The sequence below is a fragment of the Balaenoptera ricei genome, chromosome 13, assembly GCF_028023285.1.
Source record: "Balaenoptera ricei isolate mBalRic1 chromosome 13, mBalRic1.hap2, whole genome shotgun sequence".
Lineage (NCBI taxonomy): Eukaryota > Metazoa > Chordata > Mammalia > Artiodactyla > Balaenopteridae > Balaenoptera > Balaenoptera ricei.
Genome location: NC_082651.1, coordinates 77,045,862 through 77,071,792, shown reverse-complemented (window position 1 = coordinate 77,071,792; position 25,931 = coordinate 77,045,862). Strand labels below are relative to the sequence as shown.

Here is a 25,931-nt window from a genome sequence, read left to right as displayed (position 1 = left end):
GGATGAATGAATTAACCTGAATAGCAGTACAAGAAGGTGTGGTAAGTAGCTTTTGTTGGCGAATGCTGAGGAGCAAGAGGGACATAGTGATTTCAGTTGTGTTACTTTTGAGGTTCTTGAAGGACATCCATGTAGAGATGTCCAGAAGACATTTGGAAATCCAGGGTTGAAGCTTGAAGGTTTGGGAATACAGACTTGGAAGGCATTGGCATTTATAGACAAAGCCTAGTCTAGTTGTTAAAGATATTGGCTCCGGAGCCAGACTGAGTTCCAGTCTATGATTCATCACTTACTAGCTGTGTCTTAGGCAAGATGATTAACCTCTCTCTGCACTTCATAATTAGTACCTAACTCATTTGGTTTTTGGAAAGATATTAAGTAAACTAATGCATGTAGACATTGCTTGACCCACCATAAGCACTCAGTAAATGTTACTTTTTGTATTGGTGTTTTAAATTATATAGTTCATTTCAACAAGTGTTTGTCTGCCACATGGGGATAATAAGATGAATTGTAAGTCCACTCTCCCCCCAAATTTGGAAAGCTTTCTAAAAGAAGTGACACCTCAGCTGAGACTTGAAAGAAATGGAGTTAGCCAGGTAGAGGGAACAGCATGAGCAAGAGCAGAGGCATGAAGCAGGTAATATTTGTTATAAGCAGTTTCATATTAGAGTGCAAAGCATGAGGAAGGGAGTGATGGGATAGCCTGAGGATCTTGGACTTGGCCCTCCTGGGCTATGGCTCCCATATTTTTCAGTAGAAGAACTCCCAATTTAAGGTAAAAAATGTAGGGCCCTATTATGATAGGTATGTTTTTAGTATTAGTTAATTGGGAAAATATTGCAAAAAGCTGCTACTTTTAAGTAATTTTTATTTTAGACTTATTATTGTCTGTGTAATTTGAAAAATACTACAACACATAATTTGAGCTTTCTTCCTTGCTGGCTTAACCTTGAAATTTTTATGGGGGGGAACAAGTCAGTTAATACTCTTCTACCTGCCCTCCGACTTCAAAAATTTTGTTGTTATCATCTTCTCACTTGGTCTTTGTGGGCTTGTTTAATGTCCTCTTTAGTATGTCTTTCCTGTCTTTCCGTGGGAGCATGGGAGGGAGCAGCGGTAAATGTGTGTGCATTATATCCTTGTTTAACTGGAAATCTGTAGTTGTAACTGTACTTAAGTTGTTGAACATTTGGAAATCTATCCTTAGGAATGTTCTCTATGACTATAGATAGAATATAAACAATAATAGATTTCTGTAATGGAGTATGTAAAAATAGTGGGGAGGTTGTGGGAGGTACCTCTCTGATATGTGCATTGTACTGATCATAGCCTCATGCAAAGGTGCATTTGGCAAGACACTTCTCTGGGTTACCATCTCTAAAATGGGCTAGTAATTCTTGCCCAGACTACTTCATTATGTGATATGATAATGAATGTAGAAATTCTTTGTAAATTGTACTTCAAATGTGAGGGATACAAAAAAGTTAAGCCAAACTCCTTTGGTATAGAGAGGAGAAAATGGAGGTACAAATGACAAAAAGAATAAGTTATTTGCTATATAAAACAGTTTGTGACAAGGGCAGTGCTCCTAAAAAGAAGTAATTGTGCTCTACTTGAGTATGTTAAATCAAGGATGTATTTTAGAGGAAATAAATATTATGCTTACTTTTTAGAGGAAACGATTGAAATGTTAGAGTAGGGCAGGTAGAAATGTCTTCTTTGAGATTTATCGTGGGCACCAGGAATTTAAATCTTTATGATTTGTTTCTGTGCATTTACTTTGATTTATGAAGTTGGAGAGAGACAAGTAAGACTGGGGAGATAGCACAGGGCAGTGGTTCTCAGCCCCACTTGCTCATTAGAATCATCAGGAGAGCTTTTTTTTTTTTTTTTAATGTTACAACTTCTATACAAGTTTTTGCCAGATGAATTCTATTGATTTTTTATTTTTTATTTTTATTTTTATTTTTTTAAAGGAATTCCTTTATTATTTATTTATTTATTCATTTATTTTTGGCTGTGTTGGGTCTTCGTTTCTGTGCGAGGGCTTTCTCTAGTTGTGGCAAGCGGGGGCCACTCTTCATCGCGTTGCGCGGGCCTCTCACTATCGCGGCCTCTCTTGTTGCGGAGCACAGGCTCCAGACGCGCAGGCTCAGCAGTTGTGGCTCACGGGCCTAGTTGCTCCGCGGCATGTGGGCTTCTCCCAGACCAGGGCTCGAACCCGCGTCCCCTGCATCGGCAGGCAGACTCTCAACCACTGCGCCACCAGGGAAGCCCCAGGAGAGCTTTTAAAAAAAAAATATTCTGCTTGGGTCCCAGTATTCTCACTTAAGTGGCCTGGAGTGGAGCCCAAGCATACTTTAAAAAAAAATTTTTTTTTTTAAAAATTTTTAGAGCATGCCTGATGATTCTAATGGGCAGCGAGGTTTAGAGTTTCAAACTTCACCTAGAATCTTAAATGAGCAAGTTTATTTCATATGACTGAGATGAATGAAAGACAAATTTTATTTGAATTGAATAGTATTGTATTTAGCCATAATTTTTTTTTTTTTTTTGGTAAGAAAGCCTCCCAAGTTAGTCTGCTAATAAAACCTACCCCACTGTATCTTAAATTGTATTTAGTGTATATATAATGAAATCTGCTTGTAAGCAGCAGGAATATACCAAGGGCCAAATTCCTGTTGCTTTCTATTTTGTCCTTTTCTCATGTAATTCAGTTTTGTTTGATTTTTTGGAACCAGTTAAGTGCTCTGATTCTTTTTCACCAAAATGCCGCTATAGCAAGGACAGTGACCTCATACTGAGGGCAGAAGGAGGGCAGGGGAAAAAGTGGCTACAGAGGGCAGAAATGGCTGGGATTTTCTACCAGATCAGCTGTTCCATGCCTCAAATGTCTTTGTTTCATGTTGTATTAAGAAAAAAGCTAACTGTTAGAATGTTTCATTTTATCACATTATAGCTTAGTTTTAAAAAAATTTTAATTAATTAATGATTTATTTATTTAGGCTGTGCCAGGTCTTAGTTGTGGCACATGGGATCTTTGTTGTGGCATGTGGGCTCTTGGTTGCGGCACGTGAACTCTTAGTTGCGGCATACATGCGGGATCTAGTTCCCCCACCAGGGATCGAACCCGGGCCCCCTGCATTGGGAGCGCAGAGTCTTACACACTGAACCACCAGGGAAGTCCCAATATAGTTTAGTTTTAATCCATTAAAAAGTTCTTCAAAACTATAGAAAATGATTCATTTATTCAAAAACATTTACTGTGTGTCAAGCACTGGTGATATAGCGGTTAACAAAGTCCTTGCTTTCCTAGAGCTCATGGTTTAGTGGAAAGAGGTGTATTACACACCACACAGACACACACACACACACACACACACACACACACATACACTGTATCAGGTGGTGATAAATGCCATAAGATATCAAAACTGATGTGAGATGATGGTGGATAAATTTGTGCTGTGTGGTGATCTGGGGGGTGGGGTGTCTCTCTGTGATGGCACTTGAGCAAAGATCCCAGTGATGTGAGAGAGCAGCAAGGCACATATCCAGGGGAAGTTTCTGTTGGCCTGTTACTGTAGTATGCAAAAACAGCTGGATGGATTTTCATCATATTTGGATGGAACTTTACTTGAACTGACTTAAAATGTAGGCTATGTGAGGAATGATGATATGTGCCATCTATGTTAAACAGAAAAGAGTAGTTTCAGATATGAGCTCCAAATAGAAATTCACAAGGTCACATGTTCCAGATTGTAGAATTATATTGATTTGTAGCTGAGTTGCTTCTCACATGGGCAACTTCCTGTGTAGCAACAGGAATTTATTTACAGATGGTTAGGGGTTCTCTTGTGCAGTATCAGATAGGGAAATTAGTCCCCAAATTTTACTTAATTATAGCCAGGTCAAAATCCTGAAGGAAGAATGTAACCTGTATATCCCAGACTGGTTAAGAGATTTAACTGTGACAAATTGAGTAATGTATATGAAAAGGGCCCCACAATTTCTTACAAGGAGTAGGTCCTTAAAGATTGAGTCCCATCCATGGAAATTTTTCAGTGGTGATTATGTTCTCAAAACTTTCTCAATTGATGTCAGATATTTAAGATTATTGTAAAAATAAGTGGTCTGGTGGTAGTTTTGGATAAAGTGAATAGAGAGAATTAGAACTTGGAACTCTTAATTCCAATAATTCTGTAAATTTCGGAGAACCTCTTCCATGTTTAGGTAGATGTTGGTTTTCCTGCCTGGAATAATACTACCCCTGCTTTGTATTTTATCCATTTGTTACTTTTTCTTCATGGCCTAGCCACTGAACTTTCCCAAACTTTCTTTGCTTTCTTTGCACCAAGTTCTCTTTTATAGGAATACTCATTTTGGCTTTGAATAATACAGTATACTAACAACTTTTGTTAAATGATTTTATTTTGGTAACTTTAATTATATTTTAAGGGCTTTATAAGAACCTAACATTAATTTTGCACCCTCTTTATTGACTTTGATGTTTGTATGTTTGTATGTTATGGTAGACTATTTTAAGCATTGAAGTCTGATGATATCTCAGTGGACATGGACTTTTACAGTGTGTTGTGTCAGTTTGCAAAGATAATGTATTTCTGATAGTATTTTTCCAAGTTTTATAGGGATGCACATGGATGGTGTATTTTTAAAGAGTTGATGATTTATTAATGTGGGTATTAAAATTGATAACTAATTTTAAAAACCCTGCAATTTTCTTCCTTTGAAAATTTCCATTTTAAAAGTGATTTACCTTATTATAGGACATCAGATAGACTAAGGGAAAGTGCAGTTACCTATGGTTTCATTACCTAGAGATGGCCAGTCTTAGCATTTTGGTGTGTAACAGGTTCTTTTTGCCTTTTTCTATTATTTAATATATTTTTATAGAATTTGGATGGTAAGATATGTTATGAACTATTTCCCCCCTTTACTTTGTTAAAGCTGTATTGTAAATATTTTCCTATGTCTTTATTCTTTTATATAATTTAAAAATAAATTTTGATTGATGATTATAGCAAATGGCCTTTTATATGTGTATGCTAGTAATACATGCATAGATTCGTGTAACCATCACCACAGTCAGGATACAGGGCAGTTTCAACACCTGAAAAGTTCCCTGTGGTGTCCACTTTGGTGTCTGTTTGTAGTTAGCCTCCCCGCCCAACCCCAACCTTTGGTAATCACTGATCTGTTCGTTTTGTCTTTTCTAGAATGTCATGGAAATGGAACCCTACAGTATGCAACTTTATTTATTTATTTATTTATTCATTCATTCATCCATTCATGGCTGCGTTGGGTCTTTGTTGCTGCGCTCGGGCTTTCTCTAGTTGCAGCGAGCGGGGGCTACTCTTTGTTGCGGTGTGCGGGCTTCTCACTGCAGTGGCTTCTCTTGTGGAGCACAGGCTTCAGTAGTTGTGGCACGCGGGCTCAGTAGTTGTGGCTCGCGGGCTCTAGAGCGCAGGCTCAGAAGTTGTGGCGCACGGGCTTAGTTGCTCCGCGGCATGTGGGATCTTCCCGGACCAGGGCTCGTACCCGTGACCCCTGCATTGGCAGGCGGATTCTTAACCACTGCACCACCAGGGAAACCCAGTATGTAACTTTTTGATACTGACTTGTTGCACGTAGCATAATGCCTGCGAGAGTCATCAAGTTGTTGCATGTATCCATAGTTCATTCCTTTTTTTGCTAAATAGTATTCCATCATATGAATGTATCACCATTTATGTCAGTCACTCTTGGGAGGACATGCTTTTGATAATTATGAATAGAGCTGTTATAAACACCTGAGTACAAGTTTTTGTGCGAATAAAGGTTTTATGTCTCTAGGGTAAATACATAGAAGTGGGATTGCAAGGCCATTTGGTAAGTGTATGTTTAACTTTATAAGAAGCTGTCAGACTAGTGCGGCTGTACCATTATGCATTTCCATTAGAAGTTTATGAGTTCCACTTGCTCTGCATCCTTGCCAGCATTTGGTATTGTCTCTATATTGTTAAGAAGTCAGTACTACCCAAAGCTGTTTACAGATTGCAATCCTTATCAAAATCCCAATGACTTTTTTTTGTAGAAATAGAAAAATCCATCCTAAAATTTGTATGGAATCTCAAGGGACCCCAAATAGCCAAAGCATTCTTGGAAAAAAAAAAGAAAAATGTTGGAGGACTCACACTTGCTGATTTCAAAATTTATTACTACAGTGCTACAGTAATCAAAATAATGTGGTTCTGGCACAGACAGACATAAAGACTGATGGACTAATGAGCACAGAAGTAACCCCTTACATATGTGGTCAAATGATTTTTGACAAGGAGGCCAAGACCATCCAAAGGGGGAAAGGACGATCTCTTTAAGAAATAGTGCTGAGAAAACTGGATATCCACATGCAAAAGAATGAAGTTCGACCCTTATACAATCATATACACCATAGTCAAACGTACACAAAACACCATATACAAAAATTAACTCAAAGTGGATCAAAGACTTAAATGTAAGAGCTATAACTCTTAAGCTCTTAGAAGAAAACAAAGCAGAAAAGCTTCAAGATGTTGGATATGACAGTGATTTCTTGGATATGATACAAAAGGCACAGACACCCAGAGAATAAATAGACAAATTGGACTTCATCAAAATGAAAAACTTTCGTACATTGAAGGACACTATCAAGAGAGTAAAAAGGCAAACACGGAAGGGGAGAAAATATTTGCCTATCAGATATCCAGAGATATAGCCAGATATATTTAGACAATTACAGAGAAACAACTCAACAACAGCAAAAAACGAATAGCCTGGTTAAAGAATGAGCAAATGACTTAAATAGACATTTCTCCAAAGAAGATAAACAGATGACCAACAAGCACATGAAAGGATGCTCAACATCGTTAATCATTAGGGAAATGCAAATGAAACCCACAGTGAGGTATCACTTCACACCCATTAGGATGGCTATTATCAAAAAAGAAAAAAGAAGAGTAAGTGTTGGCAAGGATATATAGAGATTGGAACCTTTTTGCCATACTGGTGGAAATATAAAATGGTGCAGCCATTGTGGATAACAGTATGCGGTTTCTCAAATAATTAAAAATTACCATATGAACCTGCAATTCCACATTTGAGTAATGCAGTTCCTCAAATAATTAAAAATTACTGTATGAACTTGAAATTCTGCATTTGAGTATTGGGTGTAAAGAATTGAAAGTAGGATCTTGAAGAAACATTTGTACGCCATGTTCACAGTGGCATTATTCCCAGCTAGACAAGAAGTAGATGCCACCCAAGCGTCTGTAAGTGGATAAATGGATAAACAAAATATGGTGTATGTATACAATGAAATATTAACCTTAAAAAGGGAGGAAATTCTGACACATGCTACATCATGGATGAACCTTGAAGACGTTATGCTCAGTGAAATAAGCCAGTCACAAAAGAACAAATACTGTCTGATGCCACTTACATGAGGTACTTAGTCAATTTCATAGAGACAGAAGAAAGTAGAATAGTGGTTGCCAGGTTCTATAGGGATGGAGGTGGGGAGTTAGTGTCAATGGTTATAGAGTTTCAGTATTGCAAGATGGAAAGAGTTCTGTGGATGGATGGTGGTGATGGTTGCAAAACATGAATGTACTTAATGCCGCTGAACTGTACACTTAGAAATGGTTAAAATGGTAAGTTTTATGTAATGTATAATTTACCACAATTTAAAAAAATCATTTAAAAAAATCAGATGGTCATGTTTATGCAGTTCTGTATCTGGATTCTGTTCTGTTCCTTAGATCTAATGTGTCTATCCATTTGTCAGTAGCACACATTCTTGTGGTAATATAAGTTTTATAGTAGGTCTTAAAGTCATATAATGTGATTTGTCCAGCTTTGTTCTTTTTTTTTTTTCTTTTTTTTCTTTTATTTTTTTTAACATCTTTATTGAAGTATAATTGCCTTACAATGGTGTGTTAGCTTCTGCTTTATAACAAAGTGAATCAGTTATACATATACAATATGTTCCCATTTCTCTTCCCTCTTGCATCTCCCTCCCTCCCACCCTCCCCATCCCACCCCTCTAGGTGGTCACAAAGCACCAAGCTGATCTCCCTGTGCTATGCGGCTGCTTCCCACTAGTTATCTATTTTACATTTGGTAGTGTATGTATGTCCATGACACTCTCTTACCCTGTCACATCTCACCCCACCCCCTCCCCATATCCTCAAGTCCATTCTCTAGTAGGTCTGTGTCTTTATTCCCGTCTTGCCACTAGGTTCTTCATGGCCTTTTTTTTTTTTTTTTTCCCCTTAGATTCCGTATATATGTGTTAGCATACTGTATTTGTTTTTCTCTTTCTGACTTACTTCACTCTGTATGACAGACTCTAACTCCATCCACCTCATTACAAATACCTCCATTTCATTTCTTTTTATGGCTGAGTAATATTCCATTGTATATATGTGCCACATCTTCTTTATCCATTCATCTGTCGATGGACATTTAGGTTGCTTCCATGTCCTGGCTATTCTAAATAGAGCTGCAATGAACATTTTGGTACATGACTCTTTTTGACCTATGGTTTTCTCAGGGTATATGCCCAGTAGTGGGATCGCTGGATCGTATGGTAGTTCTATTTGTAGTTTTTTAAGGAACCTCCATACTGTTCTCCATAGTGGCTGTATCAATTTACATTCCCACCAACAGTGCAAGAGTGTTCCCTTTCCTCCACACCCTCTCCAGCATTTATTGTTTGTAGATTTTTTGATGATGGCCATTCTGACCGGTGTGAGATGATATCTCATTGTAGTTTTGATTTGCATTTCTCTAATGATTAATGATGTTGAGCATTCTTTCATGTGTCTGTAGGCCATCTGTATATCTTCTTTGGAGAAATGTCTATTTAGGTCTTCTGCCCATTTTTGGATTGGGTTGTTCGTTTTTTTGTTATTGAGCTGCATGAGCTGCTTGTAAATCTTGGAGATTAATCCTTTGTCGGTTGCTTCATTTGCAAATATTTTCTCCCATTCTGATGGTTGTCTTTTGGTCTTGTTTATGGTTTCCTTTGCTGTGCAAAAGCTTTTAAGTTTCATTAGGTCCCATTTGTTTATTTGTGTTCTTATTTCCATTTCTCTGGGAGCTGGGTCAAAAATAATCTTTTTTTTTTTTTTTTTTTTTTTTTTTTTAAAGAGAAGACACTTTTTTTTTTTTTTTTAATTTATTTATTTATGGCTGTGTTGGGTCTTCATTTCTGTGCGAGGGCTCTCTCTAGTTGTGGCAAGCGGGGGCCACTCTTCATCGCGGTGCGCGGGCCTCTCACTGTCGCGGCCTCTCTTGTTGTGGAGCACAGGCTCCAGACGCGCAGGCTCAGTAGTTGTGGCTCATGGGCCCAGTCGCTCTGTGGCATGTGGGATCTTCCCAGACCAGGGCTCGAACCTGTGTCCCCTGCATTGGCAGGCAGATTCTCAACCACTGCGCCACCAGGGAAGCCCCAAAAATAATCTTGCTGTCATGTATGTCATAGAGTGTTCTGCCTATGTTTTCCTCTAAGAGTTTGATAGTGTCTGCCCTTACACTTAGGTCTTTAATCCATTTTGAGCTTATTTTTGTGCATGGTGTCAGGGAGTGTTCTAATTTCATACTTTTACATGTAGCTGTCCAATTTTCCCAGCACCACTTATTGAAGAGGCTGTCTTTTCTCCACTGTATATGCTTGCCTCCTTTATCAAAGATAAGGTGACCATATGTGTGTGGGTTTATCTCTGGGCTTTCTGTCCTGTTCCATTGATCTATATTTCTGTTTTTGTGCCAGTACCAAACTGTCTTGATTACTGAAGCTTTGTAATATAGTCTGAAGTCAGGGAGCCTGATTCCCCCAGCTCCATTTTTCGTTCTCAAGATTGCTTTGGCTATTCGGGGTCTTTTGTGTTTCCATACAAATTGTGAAATTTTTTGTTCTAGTTCTGTGAAAAATGCCAGTGGTAGTTTGATAGGGATTGCATTGAATCTGTAGATTGCTTTGGGTAGTAGAGTCATTTTCACAATGTTGATTCTTCCAATCCAGGAACATGGTACATCTCTCCATCTCTTTGTATCATCTTTAATTTCTTTCATCAGTGTCTTATAATTTTCTGCATACAGGTCTTTTGTCTCCTTAGGTAGGTTTATTCCTAGATATTTTATTCTTTTTGTTGCAATGGTAAACGGGAGTGTTTTCTTAATTTCACTTTCAGATTTTTCGTCATTAGTGTATAGAAATGCAAGAGATTTCTGTGCATTAATTTTGTATCCTGCTACTTTACCAAATTCATTGATTAGCTCTAGGAGTTTTCTGGTAGCATCTTTAGGATTCTCTATGTATAGTATCATGTCATCTGCAAATAGTGACAGCTTTACTTCTTCTTTTCCGATTTGGATTCCTTTTATTTCTTTGTCTTCTCTGATTGCTGTGGCTAACACTTCCAAAACTATGTTGAATAATAGTGGTGAGAGTGGGCAACCTTGCCTTGTTCCTGATCTTAGTGGAAATGGTTTCAGTTTTTCACCATTGAGGACAATGTTGGCTGTGGGTTTGTCATATATGGCCTTTATTATGTTGAGGAAAGTTCCCTCTATGCCTACTTTCTGCAGGGCTTTTATCATAAATGGGTGTTGAATTTTGTCGAAAGCTTTCTCTGCATCTATTGAGCTGATCATATGGTTTTTCTCCTTCAATTTGTTAATATGGTGTATCACATTGATTGATTTGCGTATATTGAAGAATCCTTGCATTCCTGGGATAAACCCCACTTGATCATGGTATATGATCCTTTTAATGTGCTGTTGGATTCTGTTTGCTAGTATTTTGTTGAGGATTTTTGCATCTATGTTCATCAGTGATATTGGCCTGTAGTTTTCTTTCTTTGTGACATCTTTGTCTGGTTTTGGTATCAGAGTGATGGTGGCCTTGTAGAATGAGTTTGGGAGTGTTCCTCCCTCTGCAGTATTTTGGAAGAGTTTGAGAAGGATAGGTGTTAGCTCTTCTCTAAATGTTTGATAGAATTCACCTGTGAAGCCATCTGGTCCTGGGCTTTTGTTTGTTGGAAGGTTTTTAATCACAGTTTCAATTTCAGTGCTTGTGATTGGTCTGTTCATATTTTCTATTTCTTCCTGGTTCAGTCTCGGCAGTTTGTGCATTTCTAAGAATCTGTCCATTTCTTCCAGGTTGTCCATTTTATTGGCATAGAGTTGCTTGTAGTAATCTCTCATGATCGTTTGTATTTCTGCAGTGTCAGTGGTTACTTCTCCTTTTTCATTTCTAATTCTATTGATCTGAGTCTTCTCCCTTTTTCTCTTGATGAGTCTGGCTAATGGTTTATCAATTTTGTTTATCTTCTCAAAGAACCAGCTTTTAGTTTCATTGATTTTTACTACTGTTTCCTTCATTTCTTTTTCATTTATTTCTGACCTGATCTTTATAATTTCTTTCCTTCTGCTGGCTTTGGGGTTTTTTTGTTCTTCTTTCTCTAATTGCTTTAGGTGCAAGGTTAGGTTGTTTATTCGAGATGTTTCCTGTTTCTTGAGGTAGGCTTGTATTGCTATAAACTTCCCTCTTAGCACTGCTTTTGCTGCGTCCCATAGGTTTTGGGTCGTCGTATCTCCATTGTCATTTGTTTCTAGGTATTTTTTGATTTCCCCTTTGATTTCTTCAGTGATCACTTCGTTATTAAGTAGTGTATTGTGTAGCCTCCATGTGTTTGTATTTTTTACAGATCTTTTCCTGTAATTGATATCTAGTCTCATAGCGTTGTGGTCGGAAAAGATACTTGATACGATTTCAATTTTCTTAAATTTACCAAGGCTTGATTTGTGACCCAAGATATGATCTATCCTGGAGAATGTTCCATGAGCACTTGAGAAAAATGTGTATTCTGTTGTTTTTGGGTGGAATGTCCTATAAATATCAATTAAGTCCATCTTGTTTAATGTATCATTTAAAGCTTGTGTTTCCTTATTTATTTTCATTTTGGATGATCTGTCCATTGGTGAAAGTGGGGTGTTAAAGTCCCCTACTATGATTGTGTTGCTGTCGATTTCCCCTTTTATGGCTGTTAGTATTTGCCTTATGTATTGAGGTGCTCCTATGTTGGGTGCATAAATATTTACAATTGTTATACCTTCCTCTTGGATCGATCCCTTGATCATTATATAGTGTCCTTCTTTGTCTCTTGTAATAGTCTTTATTTTAAAGTCTATTTTGTCTGATATGAGAATTGCTATTCCAGCTTTCTTTTGATTTCCATTTGCATGGAATATCTTTTTCCATCCCCTCACTTTCAGTCTGTATGTGTCTCTAGGTCTGAAGTGGGTCTCTTGTAGACAGCATATATATGGGTCTTGTTTTTGTATCCATTCAGCCAGCCTGTGTCTTTTGGTGGGAGCATTTAATCCATTTACATTCAAGGTAATTATCGATATGTATGTTCCTATTCCCATTTTCTTACATGTTTTGGGTTTGTTATTGTAGGTGTTTTCCTTCTCTTGTGTTTCTTGCCTAGAGAAGTTCCTTTAGCATTTGTTGTAAAGCTGGTTTGGTGGTGCTGAACTCTCTCAGGTTTTGCTTGTCTGTAAAGGTTTTAATTTCTCCATCGAATCTGAATGAGATCCTTGCTGGGTAGAGTAATCTTGGTTGTAGGTTTTTCTCCTTCATCACTTTAAGTATATCTTGCCACTCCCTTCTGGCTTGCAGAGTTTCTGCTGAAAGATCAGATGTTAACCTTATGGGGATCCCCTTGTGTGTTATTTGTTGTTTTTCCCTTGCTGCCTTTAATATGTTTTCCTTATATTTAATTTTTGACAGTTTGATTAATATGTGTCTTGGCGTGTTTCTACTTGGGTTTATCCTGTATGGGACTCTCTGTGCTTCCAGGACTTGATTAACTATTTCCTTTCCCATATTAGGGAAGTTTTCAACTATAATGTCTTCAAATATTTTCTCAGTCCCTTTCTTTTTCTCTTCTTCTTCTGGGACCCCTATAATTCGAATGTTGGTGCGTTTAATGTTGTCCCAGAGGTCACTGAGACTGTCCTCAGTTCTTTTCATTCTTTTTTCTTTATCCTGCTCTGCAGTAGTTATTTCCACCATTTTATCTTCCAGGTCACTTATCCTTTCTTCTGCCTCAGTTATTCTGCTATTGATCCCATCTAGAGTATTTTTAATTTCATTTATTGTGTTTTTCATCATTGCTTGGTTCCTCTTTAGTTCTTCTACGTCCTTGTTAAATGTTTCTTGCATTTTGTCTATTCTATTTCTAAGATTTTGGATCATCCTTACTATCCAGCTTTGTTCTTTATCAAAATTGTTTTGGCTATTCCAGTTCCTTTGCCTTTTCAAATTATTTTGGACTCAGTTTATCTATATCTCAAAACTCCTGCTGGGATTTTGATTGAAACTGCATTAAATTTATAGAGGACATCTTTGCTATGTTGATACTTCCATTCCGTGACCATGGTTTTATTTAGCTCTTCTTTGATTTCTTTCACTGGTCATTTGTACTTTTCAGCATACATATTCTGTATACCTTTTGTTAGATACATATCTAAGTATTTTATGTTTTTAGAGCTCTTGTAGACTTAATTTTTGGGGTAAATTTTGGTTTCAGATTGATCATTGCTAGTATATAGAAATACAGTTGTTTGATTTTTGTGTATTGACTTTGTTCAGTGAAACCTTGCTCAACTCGTTAGCTCTAGGAGTTTTTGTTTTTTAGATTCTTTGGGATATTCTACATAGGTAATCATGTTATCTGTGAATAGGGACAGTTTGATTTCTTCCTTTCTAATCTGTCCAGCTCCCCATTTCTTATTGCAGTGGCTAGATCTTCCATTATGATATTGGATAGGAGTGATGAGAGTGTAATATCCTTGTCCTGTTCGTGATCTTAGGGGGAAAGTGTTCAGTCTTTTACCATTGAGTGTTTGATAGTGGTAGACTTCCTGTAGCCGTCCTTTATCAGATTGGGGAAATTACCTTTTAATTTGCTGAGGGCTTTTTTTTTTTTTTTTTTTAAATCATGAAAAGATGTATCTTGCCAAATGCATCTGCTGGGTTGATTATGTGGTTTTTCTTCTTTAAGCAATTATCATGGTAGCTTACATTGATTTTTGAATATTGAACCAGTTTTGCATCCCTGGGATAACCCTACTTGGTCCTGGTGTATTGTTATTTTTATATATTACTAAACTCCATTTGCTTTTATTTTGTTGAGGATTTTTGCATCAGTCTGCATGAGGAATAATGGTATGCAGTTTCTCTTTTTGTACTGTCTTTTTCTAGTTTTGATATCAGGTTAAATCTGGCCTCATAAAATGAGTTTGGAAGTGTTCCCTTTTCTTCTGTTTCCCGAAAGAGATTGTGTAGAATTGGTGTTACTTTTTAAGTTCTCCAGAGAAATCAGGTAAGCCTGGAGATTTCTTTGAAAAGTTTTAAACTATGAATTCACTTTCCTTAATTTAGATTATCTGTTTCATTTTGGATAATTTGGTAGTTTGTGGTTTTTAAGGAATCTCACTTCTGTTTCAAAATTTATGTGTATAGATCTATCCGTATTATTCCTCAGTTATCTTTTTAACATTTGTAGTGTCAAATTTATTTATTTTGGCGACCTAAGTTGTCAAATTTATGTGCATAGAGATGTTCATAGTATTATTTATCTTTTGATGTCTGCAGGATCTGTCGTCTAGCTCCTCTTTCATTCCTGATATTATTGGTAATTTATGTCTTCTTTTTTTTTTTCGTTGCCAGTCTTGCTACAGCTTTATAAATTTCATTGATCTTTTCAAAGAACTCGTTTTTGCTTATATTGATTTTCTGTGTTGTTTTTCTATTTTCACTTCCACTGATTTCCGCTATTATCTTTATTGTTTCTTTTCTTTTGCTTGTTTTGCTCTTTTTCTGGTTTTCTTAAATAGGAAGCTTAGGTTATTGATTTAAGGCCTTCTTCCCCACCCCAGTATAAGCATTCAATTCCTATAAATTTTAATCTAACCACTGTTTTAGCTTCTTTTTGTTTTTAAAAATTATTTATTTATTTATTTATTTAATTTTTGGCTGCATCGGGTCTCAGTTGCAGCATGTGGGCTCCTCGTTGTGGTGCATGGACTTCTCTCTAGTTGTGGCCCGTGTGCTCAGTAGTTGTGGCATGAGGGCTTAGTTGCCCTGTGGCATGTGGGATCTTAGTTCCCTGACCAGGGATTGAACCTGCGTCCCCTGCATTGGAAGACGGATTCTTAACCACTGGACCACCAGGGAAGTCCCTGTTTTAGCTTCATATGACATGTTTTGATATTATATTTTCATTTTCATTCTTTTTTTTTTTTGGCTGCGCTGCAGCTTGTGGGATATCAGTTCCCCAACAGGGATTGAACCCAGACCACGGCAGTGAAAGCACCGAATCCCAACCACTAGACCATGGGGAACTCCCTCATTTTCATTCTTTTAAAAATGTTTAGACTTCTTCATTGCCCTAAAGATTCTTTAGAAGTATGTTGTTTAATTTACAAGTATTTAGAGGTTTCCCATTATATTTCTGTTACTGATTTCTGCTTAAATCCATTATGGTCAGAGAACATACTTTTTGTTTGTTTATTTGTTTGTTTTATTGAAGTATAGCTGTTTTACAACATTGTGTTAATTTCTGCTGTACACTGAAGTGATTCAGTTATACATATATACATTCTTTTTTTTAATATTCTTTTCCATTATTGTTTATCATAGGATATTGAATATAGTTTCCCGTGCTGTACAGTAGGACCTTGTTATTTATCCATTCTGTATACAATAGCTAACATCTGCTAACCCCATCCCTCCCCCAATCCCCTCCCCCTTGGCAACCACAAGTCTGTTTTCTGTGTCCGTGAGTCTGAGTCTGTTTCTGTTTTGTACATAGGTTCATTTGTGTCATATTTTAGATTCCACATATAAGTGATATCATATGGTGTTTTGTCTTTCTCTTTCTGACTTACTTCACTTAGTATGATAATCTCTAGTTGCATCCCTGTTGTTGCAAATGACATTATTTTGTTCTTTTCAATTGCTGAGTAGTATTTGATTGTATATATGTACCACATCTTCTTTATCCATTCATCTTTTGCTGGACATTTAGGTTGTTTCCATGTTTTGGCTATTGTGAATAGTGCTGCTGTGAACATAGGGGTGCATGTATGTTTTTGAATAATTTTTGTCTGGATATATGTACAGGAGTGGGATTGCTGAATCATATGGTAATTCTGTTTTTAGTCTTTTGAGGAACCTCCATACTGTTTTCCCTAGTGGCTGCACCAACTTACATTCCCACCAACAGTGTAGGAGGGTTCCCTTTTCTCCACACCCTCTCCAGCATTTGTTATTTGTAGACTTTTTAATTATGGCCATTCTGACCAGTGTGAGGTGGTGCCTCATTGTAGTTTTTTTTTTTAAATAAGTTTATTTATTTATTTATTTATTTTTGGCTGCATTGGGTCTTTGTTGCTGCACGCGGGCTTTCTCTAGTTGCGGCGAGCGAGGTCTACTCGTTGCGGTGTGCAGGCTTCTCATTGTAGTGGCTTCTCTTGTTGTGGAGCACGAGCTCTAGGCACACGGGCTTCAGTAGTTGTGGCACACAGGCTCAGCAGTTGTGGCTCACGGACTCTAGAGCACAGGCTCAGCAGTTGTGGCACATGGGCTTAGTTGCTCCATGGCATGTGGGATCTTCCCAGCGCAGGGCTTGAACCCATGTCCCCTGCACTGGCAGGTGGATTCTTAACCACTGCGCCACCAGGGGAGTCCCCCTCATTGTAGTTTTGATTTGCATTTCTCTAATAATTAGTGATGTTGAATATCTTTTTATGTGCTTATTGGCCATCTGTATTTCTTTTTTGGAGAAATGTCTATTAAGGTCTTCTGCCCATTTTTCGATTGGGTTGTATGAGCTACTTGTATATTTTGGAGATTAAGCCCTTGTCTGTCACATCATTTGCTAATATTTTCTCCTAGTTCATAGGTTGTCTTTTTGTTTTGTTTATGGTTTCCTTTGCTGTGCAAAAGGCTATAAGTTTGATTAGGTCCCTTTTGTTTACTTTCACTTTTATTTCTGTTGCCTTGGGAGACTGACCTAAGAAAACATTGGCACGATTTATTTCACATAATGTTTTCCCTATGATCTCTTCTAGGAGTTTTATGGTGTCATGTCTTATATTTAAGTCTTTAAGCCATTTTGAGTTTATTTTTGTGTATGGTGTGAGGGTGTGTTCTAACTTCATTGATTTACATGTGGCCATCCAACTGTCCCAATACCACTTGCTGAAGAGACTGTCTTTTTCCCATTGTATATTCTTACATCCTTTGTTGAAGATTAATTGACCCGGAGGTGTGTGGATTTATTTCTGGGCTCTCAGAGAACATACTTTTAACTTCACTTCTTGTATATTAAGGTCTGTTTTATGATCCAGGATATGATATGTCTTGATTAATGTTCAGTGTGCACCTGAAATGAATGTGCATTCTACTGTTGATAGGTGGAATATTTTTAAAATGTCATTGGTTGATGGTGCTGTTTTCTATCTACTAGTTCTGTCAACTACTGAAACTTGAAGTCTTCAACTGTAATTATAGATACCTATTTCTCCCTTCAGTTCTGTTAATTTTTGCTGAATGTATTTTGAAGTTCTCCTACGTGTATATATACTTAGGATTGCTTTTTGTTCTTCATGAATTCACCCTTTTATCATGTAATGTCCTCATTTATTCCTGGTGATTTTCTTTGTTATGATCATTGGCTGATCTAAATATAACTATTCCATCTTTCTTTGTTTAATATTTGCATGATATATCTTTTTTCCATCCTTTTACCCTTTTAGAATGGTAAAAGTTTCTTGTAGACATCCTAGAATTGACTTTGTGTGTGTGTGTTTAAATTCAGTTTATCTTTTCATTGACATACTTAGGCCATTTATGTTTAATGTAATTGTTGATATTTTGATTTAGATACTCCAGTTGATTATTTATTTGTTTCCTCTATTCTCTTTCTGCTTTTTTTGGCTTGATTTTTTTTAAAACTTATCTATTGCTTTTGCCTAATTATTTGTATGTGCTTTTGTAGTTACTTGAAGGATTGCAATATCCATACTTTTCTTAGTCTATTTAGAGTCAGTATTTTACCACTTTATTTATTTATTTATTTATTTATAAAGGGAACTTTATTTGTTTATTTATTTGTTTATGGTTGCGTTGGATCTTCGTTGTTGCACGGGCTTTCTTTAGTTGCAGCGAGCGGGGACTACTCTTCATTGCAGTGCATGGGTTTCTCATTGTGGTGGATTCCCTTGTTGCGGAGCACGGTCTGTAGGCACACGGGCTTCAGTAGTTGTGGCACGAGGGCTCAGTAGTTGTGGCTCTCGGGCTCTAGAGCACAGGCTCAGTAATTGTGGCGCACAGGCTTAGTTGCTCCGCGGCATGTGGGATCTTCACGGACCAGGGCTCGAACCTATGTCCCCTGAATTGGCAGGCGGATTCTTAACCACTGTGCCACCAGGGAAGCCCTATTTTACCACTTTAAGTGGAATATAGAAACCATGCCGCCCTGTTGTACCCTTCTCTCTTTTAAGTTATGGTTGACTTATTTATTACATATATGTGACATTGAAGACCACCAGACACTGTAGTAATTTTTGCTTTCAGTTGTCAAATATATTTTAAAGAACTGAGGTGAAGAATCATCACTTATATTTACCCAGATATTTACCATTTCTGTTGCTCTTCCCTCATTCTTGATACCCTAAGTTTATTTCTGAATAATTTCCCTTCTCTTTGATGAACTTCCTTTTGTTATTCTCTTTGAGCAGGTTTGCTGGCAAAATTTCTCTTTAGTGTTCCCTCATCTGAGAATGTCTTTATTTCACCTTCATTCCTGATGGATATTTTTGTTGAATATAGAATTTCTTTTTTCAGTATTTTAAAAATGGTTCAATTCCTAATGAACTCCATGGTTTTTAATGATAAATATGCTTTTATTGTAATTATTACTTGCTTGTACGTAACATATCCTCTGGTTGCTTTCAAGATTTTTCTGTGTTAGTTTTCAGCAGCTTATTGTGTCTGGCTGTGAATTTTTCACCTACTATTTTTGTGAAATTTCCCCTGCCCCAAAAGAAAATCTGTACTAATGCAAGTCATTAGTGTCAGTCAGGAGTCTGCAAACTATGGCCTGCCACCTCAGTAGCTCTCAGCCTGTTTCCTGATTTTACAAATAAAATGCTACTGGAACACATACATACCCGTTTATTTACATGTTGCTTTTGCACTACAGTGACAGAGTTGAGTAATTGTGAGAAAGACCATATGTCTTGTGAGGCCTTAAATAGTTACTGTCTGACCTTTTTATAAGAAGCTTGCTGATCTCTGGTATAGTTGGAGGAAATTTGAGTGTTTCTTCTATTAAAATTTTCTGCTTGAATTTCTTTTTAAACTTTATCCATGTAGGGTTCAAAGTCATTTTACAAGTATCGTCTATAGAAAATTCTAACAAGGTGTAACATGTGGTAGAGGGTAGGTGTAAGAGTTTTTCCCCTGTATTTAAAAACCAAAAATGACTTTTTAGCTGACTTTTCTTGAAAATTTAAACATTAGTTAAGCATGACTTATCTTTCTTTGAGAAATTTATTTTGAGACATTTTAAACTCATAAGGCAAACAAAATAAATTTATATTAAATAACTGACTTATGCCAAAATGGGACTTAAGTTTTTTAAAGGTAAACTTGGGAGGTTTAATTTAAGTACAGGTTATAAGTTTTTTATTTTTTATAAATGTATTTATTTATTTTTGGCTGCATTTGGTCTTTGTTGCTGCGTGCGGGCTTTCTCCAGTTGGGTGAGTAGGGGCTACTCTTTGTTGTGATGCGCGGGCTTCTCATTGTGGTGGCTTCTCTTGTTGCGGAGCACGGGCTCTAGGCGCGTGGGCTTCAGTAGTTGTGGCACGTGGGCTCAGTAGTTGTGGCGCACAGGCTTAGTTCCTCCACGGCATGCGGGATCTTCCCAGACCTGGGCTTGAACCCATGTCCCCTGCATTGGCAGGTGGATTCTTAACCACTGCACCACCAGGGAAGCCCTGTAAGTTTTTTGTTAATGTTATTTGCAGCATTAAAATTTATCGACAGTGTTGCATAGTAATACTACTAAAACCATGAAACAAAGCAATATGAATAAACGTATAACTTAAGAGACAATTACATACAAGCCTTTGAAAAGATGTTTTCTTACTGAGTGACATCCTGGCTCGAACATAGGTTTCTTGGTTTCATCTCTTTTAGGAAACTTTATGCACTTAAAATTGTTATTCTTATAACTAAAAATAAATGTCGATTGTTACCTCTCATTGTGAAACCTATGCTTGTTTTTTTGCTGTACAAATACTCAGTTCTGGGTCAGACTTAAGCACACATGGATTTCATTTTTATCCCAAGTTAGAGAATTTGTGTCTTTGGTCTTATTTCTTGTTAAGTAAGAAAAGACATGCCCAAACGTGTTAGAAGGTGAAAAGTTCCCTAAAACATTCTTTGTTCATTGCAGGATATTTTTTCTTCACAGAAATCTAGAACTTGTTTAGGGGCAGCTGTAAATCAAATCTTGAGTATACTATCAGACTACATTAGCAAAGCTCTTTTTCTCGAAATAAAGTTCTCAGGCTGAGTAAAAGATTCAGGGAAAGAGTTTGTGGTGGGTTGTATAATTCATGTGCACATGGGACCTCAGATTGTGACCTTATTTAGAAATAGGGTCTTTGCTAATGTAATTAGTTAAGATGAGGTCACATGAACTCAAAAGAGCCTTTGGGGTAGTATGGCTGATAATAAGTTTACTATCTTTCCGGCGTGTAGTACAGCAAGTCACCGCTTACAAATGGCCTTCTGTAACTCAGGTCAAAAAATCGGGAATGGACTCATCTGAATAAACATGGTCCTATATTACATGCTGCTCTGTGGGCATGAAAGACCTCTGAAGAAATTGCCAATAAGGCTACTTGGTCACTGTGCATTACTTTGAGTGCTAATATTGTATAGTATAAGAAGTTCCAAAAAAGTGTTGACTTTTTTTGGTCATGATCTATCGAGGAATTTCTAGTGACATTATATGGAATTCTAGGGTTGCATGGAAACCCAGTTGAAAACCTTTGTGTAGATTCTCATATTTTATACCTCTCTGGGTAAGTTTTAACAAAATAATGGTTTTTACAGTTCCTTACCTAATTACCTATCCCTAAAACAATAAAATAGAATTTGTAGTTTTGTTTCTAAAAATTTTATAGTTATGTGGGGGGGGGGCATGGCACATATGGGAAATCTCTGCCTTCTGCTCAGTTTTGCTGTGAACCTAAAACTGCTGTAAAAAAAGAATAGGCTATTTTAAAAAATTATAGTTAATGAGTTTTGAAACTATCTTTACAAGTTCTTACATAATTTTACTCTCAGTTCCTATAATGTGTATGATTTCTTGTGATTTTACCTAGAGGTCAAAAGTGCTAGGTAAATATTCCTGTTTTATTGTATTACAGAGATTATTTTCCTATATGCTAACATATATTTCAAATCAGAAGATCTGGGAATGAACTATAGAAATTCCGTGAATTTTTCTTGCTTTTATGTAGATGATGAATTAGTTCCTAATCAGTTATGTAATGTCTCCAGAAGCTTGAGAGAACTGTAATAATCTGGGATTAAGAAAGCCAACCCTAATATTCATTGGTCATAACATGTTTTATAGTTGTCCTGTAGATTGATGAGTAGGACCCTGATTTATCTCCTCTTTTCCGCTTTTGTATCACTAGGCAATAATCGTACTACTATCAGGAATGTTCTGTAGCGTTGTGGTGGGGGTTTAGAATAAGGTATACTGGCGGCAGGATTGCTTGCTCCCAGAGAAGTTTCTTCATTAGTGCAATAAAAGTTCACAGTTGATCATTCTTTCAAGTCTTTTTACAGAGACTCTGTATTCATGGCAGAATACTTAACATTAGTCTCCTTATAAATCTCTTATAAATTAAAATGTAGAAATTGATGTTATCTTTTCCAATATTTTTTGGTATTTAAAGCTTCTATGTTTTAACTGTCTTTCGTAATACTTCTTGAAATTCTACTCTAATTTATTCTGAGATCTTATTTCTGTTAAAATACTCTTCTGATATTGATTCAGCAGAAACTTCAGGGGACATTGATCATCAGTGATAGTTGACTGTTTTTTCAGTGGTAGTTGAACTAGAGACTTTACTAGTTTTCTTAGCTTAGGTTATAACAATTTTCCATAATTTTATCTCAGATATAAAAGCCCTAAAGAACTTTTGAGGTAGTTACCTAGAAACTGTCCACATTGACTTTATGCTTAATGACTTTTGGAAAAAAGAAAAAAAGATGTGAAGAAAATATTGAGTATTTATTTATTTTAATTGAAGTATAGTTGATTTACAATGTTGTACAGTATTGAATATTTAAAATTTTTTTCCACTTTATTTTGAAGTAGTGTAGTACAAAGAACTTCTCTACAACCTTTACCCAGTTCCACTAATTTTTTTAATTTATATATTTGATTTTTTAAAATTTATTTTTGGCCACGTTGGGTCTTTGTTGCTGCGTGCCAGCTTTCTCTAGTTGCGGCTAGTGGGGGCTACTCTTCATTGCGGTGCACGGGTTTCTCATTGCGGTGGCTTCTCTTGTTGTGGAGAACAGGCTATAGGCACACGGGCTTCAGTAGTTGTGGCTCGTGGGCTCTACAGCGCAGGCTCAGTAGTTGCGGTGCACGGGCTTAGTTGCTCCACGGCATGTGGGATCTTCCCCGACCAGGGCTCGAACCCGTGTCCCCTGCATTGGCAGGCGGATTCTTAACTACTGTGACACCAGGGAAACCCCCAGTTCCACTAATTTTAATTTTAAATATTTTACCACATTTGCTTATCATTCCTTCACACATACACACATATTACTTTTGCTCTCTTGTGAATAGGTTGCGTATATCATGTTCCTTTACCCTTTACTATTTCCATGTGTATTTCTAAGAATAATGATATTCTCTTATAACAGCAATATAGTTTTCAAGTTCTGATAATTTCATATTATTACTTTAAGCTACAGTACATATTCCAATTTATCAGTTTTAATGTCCTTTAGAGCATTTTTTTTCAGTCAAAGATTATTATATTTAGTTGCCATGTAAACATTTATTTAAAATGAACTATTGGTCTTAAAATCTTAAGTGTTGAATTTTTGTTCTTTTAACAGCTAAACCAGGTGGACAGGTGAAATGTCAGTATATTTCTGCTGTGGATAAAGTTATTTTTGTGGATGATTATGCAGTAGGGTGTAGAAAGGACCTTAATGGAATCTTGTTGTTAGACACTGCTCTGCAAACTCCAGTTTCAAAGCAGGATGATGTGGTTCAGCTTGAATTACCTGTCACAGAGGTAAGTTGAAATGAGTATCAATATGCTTTTCTACTTAATGTAGTTTCAGACTTACTAGCTGTTAAATGAAATTAGGTTGTCCTTTGAGGATATTATATATGTATCCCTATAATAACAAAGAAGTATGAACTGTACAGGTTATACCACTGTAACAGAGGCCCCAAAATACAATGGCTTAAACAAGATAGTTTCTTTCCAGTAACAGTACTGGGCTGAGTTATAGGGACAGCTTTGTTTACCTCAACACTTAGCTTCCATTTCCTGAGTCCAAGACAGCTGCTTCAAGTCTCATTACTTCCCAGTCTTAAGGAAAAGGTGGGCAAAAGGCCAGGGGAGCACACTGATATTACCCACCCTCCTTCTCTCCTTTTCCTTTCACCTACCTCCCTCATCCTCTCCTTCCCTCTCTTCCCCTCCTTCATTTTTCTTGTTCTCTTTTACAAACTCTTTCACATATGCCCTTTTCATATTTACTCCATTGGCCAGAATTTAGTCACATGGCCACATTAAGCTGAGGTGGTTCTTTTTTCTTTAATATTAAAAAAGAAGGAATAAATAGTAATGGACAACCAGTAATCTTTGCTATGTATCATGTTTCTTAACAATTCCAGTTTAAAATTTCAGCTATATGTATTTTTCTGTGTTACATATTCATTACTTAATTTGTAAGTCTATCCTGACTTAAATCCTTTTGTGTGAGTTGATGTTCATATCATGTAATTTGAAAGTACATTTTTTCAGATTTATCAGATTTTAAATCATCTCAGAATATAAAAGATTATAATGCTGTACTTCCTAATAAAGTGAGATATTATTTCTGTGTTCATCCCAAGTTGTTGATTATTAATTGTTTTGCATTTGGCAGATTGATATGATTAATTGATAAAAATCAATATAGCATATTTCCCATTTTTAGGACATGAAAAGTGTTAATGTGTGAATTTTAAGTGCAGTTTAAATGTTTTATTCCCTCTTTGGAAGGCTTTTTGTAAAAAAAAAGTACCAATGTATATCTACTTAGATTTCATATTTAGTGTCATATCACAGTCATCTAGTATATGTTAATATTGAAAGCATGTTGCTAAAGGTTTGAGTTCTGAAAACAGAGTAGCCATCTTTTTGTCATCAGAATATCTGGATCGGGGGCATGTCTAAAATCTTCGGACAGAGAATTAATTAGTTCTACTTGTACTGAACATTTTTTCCTCTCCTAATTTAAGGAACTTAGACCAGGTGATATCTTAATAAAGGATATATACATCGTAGCCTACAATGAAAGATGGTATTAAACTGTTGGGTTTTAAAAGGAACTACAGAATTACAATAAAATAGTTGAACATTTATATGAAATGGACCGTCAAGTCAATATTTTTCCTACTACTCTGACCTAAATGCTAGATATTTAGCCAGCTTCTGCCACCTCCTCCACCTTGCCAGCTCATAATATCTGTTGCTGGTCTTCTTTCTTTCTACATAAATAATTACAGCTCTCTTGTTCATGTAGTATTGTTTGTAGTCCTTCCACCATCCCAGGCATCCTTTCTTGCATCACACTAGTTTGTTACTGTCTTGCCTAAAGAATGGGGTCCTGGGTTTGGTTGGATTAGTGTGGATGTGTTCTTTTCCATATATTGCCCAAATATTTCTGTTAACGTAGTTCATATTGAATATGTGGGTAACAATGCAAAGGGCTTTTTTTTTTATTACCTGCTGACTTAGCGAGTGACCCCTCTTATGATTTTGCATAGTTTGAGTATTTAAAGCTCATTGGAGGACTTTACATTTATGTCTTTACATTTTTATCTCTTTTACTTTTGTTCATGGTTTCAGCTTAGCCAGTTTTTTCTATCTTGCTTTGGCTTATAAAAGCTTCTATGTACTAAAACTTTACTATGTGGTACTACACTGAATACATTGCTTTATCTCATTTAATTTTGTAACAGCCCTTCAAGTCATTATTTGATTTAACTAAGTTTGTTTAAAAAACGTAAAAGTAGGAAGCTTTAGTATAGTACCTATCAGAATTAAAATATTTGTATAAGAATCTGAATTTAACATTTTTGGTTGTGGTTAATTTTTTGTGATCATCTTTTTTATTTAGGCACAACAGCTCTTATCTGCATGTTTAGAAAAGGTAGATATTTCTAGTACGGAGGGTTATGATTTGTTCATCACACAGCTCAAAGATGGTTTGAAAAATACATCTCATGAGACTGCAGCAAACCACAAAGTTGCTAAGGTAAGAACTTAAAAAAAAATTACCTTGTTTGGGGTTATAATAGAAAGAACACCTCTATACTTTTGCCTTTCTCCGTCCTCCCCACACTGATGACTAAGGATGTCTGTGGGAGATGGTGCTTTGAATTAAATCCTTGGATATATTTCATTAATTTTTCTGTGTTTTTCTTTTAACATCTTTTCTAAGTTGTAAATGTAGTACATATACAATTTTTATATTGAAGGTA

General features: G+C 36.5%; 1 protein-coding gene across 3 annotated transcripts in view; it reads left to right on the top strand.

Annotated features, from left to right (window-relative positions):
• Positions 1-25,931, top strand: part of BIRC6 (baculoviral IAP repeat containing 6) — a 249,518-nt gene that overhangs the window by 9,414 nt on the left and 214,173 nt on the right. For all 3 annotated transcript variants that reach the window (XM_059943630.1, XM_059943629.1, XM_059943628.1), the window contains exons 2-3: positions 23,285-23,466; positions 25,568-25,705. In XM_059943630.1, the coding sequence (XP_059799613.1) occupies positions 23,285-23,466; positions 25,568-25,705 (320 nt within the window). The remainder of the gene's footprint in view (positions 1-23,284; positions 23,467-25,567; positions 25,706-25,931) is intronic.